General features: G+C 36.3%; 1 protein-coding gene across 1 annotated transcript; it reads left to right on the forward strand.

Moving 5' to 3' along the window:
• Window positions 1–1,559: 1,559 nt before the first annotated feature.
• Window positions 1,560–3,245, forward strand: LOC144453491 (uncharacterized). Its single transcript, XM_078144801.1, has one exon. It carries the CDS (start codon window positions 1,560–1,562, stop codon window positions 3,243–3,245), a length of 1,686 nt encoding a protein of 561 aa, XP_078000927.1.
• The last annotated feature ends 1,775 nt before the right edge of the window (window positions 3,246–5,020 follow it).

Genomic DNA, 5,020 nt, shown 5'->3' on the forward strand with positions numbered 1-5,020 from the left:
ATTGATTGTGAAACAGCCAAGCATTTACATAACATGTTCTGTAACTAGTGTGGTAGCTAGGTAATACATGTATATGTATATGTATATGTATATGTATATGTATATGTAGTTATGGTTGAACTAAATAAGTAATATTAAAGAATTTATGTAAGAAACAGGGAGAAGAACAAATATTTACGAGTTCAACATTTAAAACAAAGCTGTATGCCATTGTAGAAAAGGATTTTTTTCTTCTATCACATTCCAAAACACAATACCCCCCCCCCCTCCACAATTTTCAAAACAGCATGACCCCCCCCCCCTCTGCCAATTTCAAAAACAGAGTGACCCCCCCCCCAGGCCGAAGAAAATGACCGGTCCCTTAGAATTGTAGTATTACAATCAAGATTATTTACAATTTGGCTGATATGTAGGGTAGTGAACACCCCTCGAGATTAGAACTGGCAACATCTAAACACAAAACAAATAGGCGCATAAAACTAAACAATTGGCTACTAAATATTAAAACAGCTGTTCAACGGGTAAACAAGAAGATAAAGATAAAAGTTATTTAAAATAGTTTGACTGTTTTAGCCGTGTACATACGTCTGCTGTCTGTTATTGTCTCCGTCTACAAGGATGCACAACAGTTTGTTTATATTCTTTGGCAATACATTTCTATAGCCATATCATATACAATCGCAATTACAAAACACATAATAAAGTACACATCTATGTAAAAATGTAATTAAACTAGAATATATACTAGTGAAGACAAGTATAGATTACTTTGTTAAAATTACACTTCGACACTTTCACCAAAGATAAACAATAACATATTAGAGCTGATGTTATTTATCTGTTGTTATGTTCGTCAAAATTCAGAAAACATTTGTTGTAAAAAGTAGTGAAAATAAAACGGTACACTCCTTTGACGAATTTGAAAGCAATATGAAACGTGCGTTACACTTTTGCTTTTGAAAACAAAGGACGGGAGACAAATTTGTCTGTGTGGCTCCGTTCAGCAAGGGGTGGGTTGCTAGAATTTAACATCGTCAGTGATGGGTATATTCAAAGTATTTGACGGACATTGTCAGTGGTCGATATATTCAATGTATTTGATACTGTCAGTGGTCGATATATTCAATGTATTTGATGGACAATGTCTGTAGTCGATATATTCAATGTATTTGATGGACATCGTCTGTGGTCGATATATTCAATGTATTTGATGGACATTGTCTGTGGTCGATATATTCAATGTATTTGATGGACATCGTCTGTGGTCGATATATTCAATGTATTTGATGGACATCGTCTGTGGTCGATATATTCAATGTATTTGATGGACATCGTCTGTGGTCGATATATTCAATGTATTTGATGGACATCGTCTGTGGTCGATATATTCAATGTATTTGATACTGTCTGCCAGTTTGTGTCAGGATTGGATGTGTTTATGCCATCGAAGATGGATGCAAAGTATGAATATACGTTTATGTATTCTGTTGCTCGCTATGTTCACCGTAGTCTCAACAAACGGTGACTTTTTATCTAGACCAAGTATACTGCAATACAATATGGCCGAACTGATTTCCATAAGGTCGCAACTCCCATCGACTTACAGTCACCCATCTTTGCCAAATGGTTTACCAGTAGAAATGAAACTAAGGAAAAGAGGTGAGAGGGGTGGTCTGAGACAGAGAATTCGTAACCGAGAGCACATACCATATCTTCCGGCACTTATAATTGGAAATGTCCAATCTCTAAACAACAAGGTTGACGAACTTTCAGCTCAAGTAAAATTCCTTCGTGACTTTCGGACTAGCAGTGTCACGTGTTTCACTGAAACCTGGCTGAATGAGTCCATAAGTGATTCACATGTATGGATTGATGGCTTCAAGTTGATCAGGGGAGATCGGACAAAATTATCTAGAAAAAAGAAGGGCGGTGGAGTTTGCGTGTACGTCAACGGAAAGTGGTGTCATCCTAACAATGTCCATGTCAAAGTGCGTTCTTGTACACCTAATGTCGAAACTCTGACTCTCAGTCTAAGACCTTACTACTTACCAAGGGAATTTACACAAGTTCTTCTTACCACTGTTTATGTTCCACCGAGTGCCAATGCTAATTCTGCGGTAGATGAGATCAGCAATATCATTCATGATTTAGATACATCACCGTCATCAGACCCAGATGCTATTCATGTAATTAATGGTGATTTTAATCATTCTTCATTGAAAACGTCAAACAACAGTTATTATCAACATGTTAGCTGTTCAACACGGAAAGATAAAACTCTAGACTTATGCTACACAAATATCCGTGATACCCACAAATCTCATCAACTCGCTCTATTGGGTCGGTCAGATCACAACCTGGTACATCTTATTTCTAAATACCGCCCTATTGTCCAAAGAGAACCTGTAAAGACTATTAGCATACAACACTGGACACCAGATGTGATTCAGGACTTACGTGAATCTTTACAATGCACAAACTGGGATATGTTCGTAAATACCATCACTTCAGTAAATGAACTTGTCGAAACAATTGGAGCATATATCAATTTCTGTATTGAAACTGTGGTGCCGACCAAAATAGTCAAAATATTTCCAAATAATAAACAATGGATTACTACAAAAGTGAAAGAACTTATCAACAGAAAAAAAGGTATCTTCGCACTGAAGAATAAAGACCAACTGAGGGAAGTGCAGAAAGAAATAAAACGTGTCATAAAGATTGAGAAGGAGAAATATAAGCGGAAAGTAGAGGAAAAGTTTATTGGAAATGATATGAGACGTGTGTGGGCTTCAATGAAACTAATGAATGGTTATACCAGGAAAAACAGTAATTTGAACTCTTCTGTACCAAAGACATCAATTGACTATGTGAACGATCTCAATTGTTTCTATAATAGGTTTGACTGTCATGATTTTAGTCAAGAACTTACAGACTTGAAGACTATATGTAATAATTGTGCAAACACTGATGAATCGGTTTTTATCACCACAGAAGAAGAAGTCAGGCAACTGTTTCTAAAAGTAAACCCAAACAAAACTGTAGGCCCGGACCTAATTCCGCCCCGTATATTGAAAGTATGTGCCCACCAGTTAGCCAGTATTTATAGCGTGATTTTTAATATGTATTTCAAAAGTATGTCTGTTCCTTCCATCTGGAAGAGGTCCTGTATTGTCCCAGTCCCTAAGAAGAGCACTTTGACGTGCATGAATGACCTCCTGTTGCTCTCACGTCAGCTCTTATGAAGGTGTGCGAACGCATTGCCCTTAAACAACTGAATTCCTTGGTGTCAAATTTCACAGATCCTCTACAGTTTGCATACAGACAAAACAGAAGTACTGATGATGCTATCCTATTTGCATTGCATAAGATCTATTCACATTTAGATAAGGCAGGTAACTCAGTCCATATAATGTTTTTTGATTTTTCAAGCGCATTCAATACCATTCAACCACATCTGTTGGGTAGGAAATTAATGCGAATGAATATACCAGCTTCTATGATTACATGGGTTATCGATTATCTCACGAATTGGGCCCAATATGTTAGATTTCATTCACTGACATCAAATGATATTAATTCAAGTACAGGAGCCCCACAGGTTACAGTATTGGCACCTTTTCTGTTCACACTATACACAGCCGATCATAGATCTTCAGTGCAAACATGCCCTCTAATCAAATTTGCTGATGACTCTGCCATGATTGGGTTACTAGATGATGATGATGATGATGATGATGATGATGATGATGATGATGATGATGATGATGACGACGATGATCATGATGATGATGATGATGATGATGATGATGATGATGATGATGATGATGATGATGATGATGATGACGACGATGATGATGATGATGATGATGATGATGATGATGACATCAACTACCTTCATCAAATTGATCGTTTTGTTGAATATTGTGACCAAAACCACCTAATATTAAATGTTGCTAAGACCAAGGAAATGGTAATTGATTTTCGCAAAAGCCGGGGTGATTCCAGCTTAGTCTCGATTAAGGGTGTTGAGGTAGCCAGAGTTGACAATTATCAGTACTTGGGGCTTGGCTTAGACTGTAAACTAAATTGGCAACACCATATTGATATTCTTTCCAAGAAGCTTAACTCTAGGTTGTACTGTTTGAGAAAGTTGCTGTCTTTTAATTTTAATCAGGATATACTTTCATTGTTTTATGGAGCTGTCATAAATAGTGTTATAATAAGTTACTGCATTGTTTGCTGGGGTGGAAATATTACACAAGCAAATGGCAGACAAAGTGTTGCGCATAATGAGGGACGAAACAAACCCACTAAGACAGGAAATCAATGTCAGGAGAATTGATAGGAGTGGTAGATTTAGACAGTTAGCTACTCGTACTACCCGTTATCATAATTCATTTATACCTCAAGCCATCACACTCCTTAACAAAACTTTTAATAGAAACTAATGTATCGGTCTGTATTGTTAATGTATTTATATTTCTTTTAATCGCTACACATATTGTTTTAGATTATGTTATTCATAACAATACTGTATGTACATTTTATTGTTTTTAATAATCTTTCGTAGCAGATAACTCAATTACCCTAAAAGGGACTCAATAAAGTTTTATCTTATCTTATCTTATCTTATATTCAATCTATCTGATACTGTCTGTGGTCGATATATTCAATGTATTTGACATTGTCAGTGGTCGATATAGTCAATGTATTTGATACTGTCAGTGGTCGATATATTCAACGTATTTGATGGACATTGTGGTCGATATATTCAATGTATTTGATGGACATCGTCTGTGGTCGATATGTTCAATGTATTTGATGGACATTTTTAGTGGTCGATATAGTCAATGTATTTGATACTGTCTGTGTTCGATATATTCAATGTATTTGATACTGTCTGTGGTCGATATATTCAATGTATTTGATAGTCAGTGGTCGATATATTCAATGTATTTGATGGACATCGTCTGTGGTCGATATATTCAATGTATTTGATGGACATCGTCTGTGGTCG

This window comes from Glandiceps talaboti, chromosome 2 (assembly GCF_964340395.1).
Source record: "Glandiceps talaboti chromosome 2, keGlaTala1.1, whole genome shotgun sequence".
NCBI lineage: Eukaryota > Metazoa > Hemichordata > Enteropneusta > Spengelidae > Glandiceps > Glandiceps talaboti.

What these genes read in the sequence shown, in the direction of transcription:
- LOC144453491 (XM_078144801.1), top strand. Translation starts at nt 1,560, where the DNA reads ATGGCCGAACTGATTTCCATAAGGTCGCAACTCCCATCGACTTACAGT.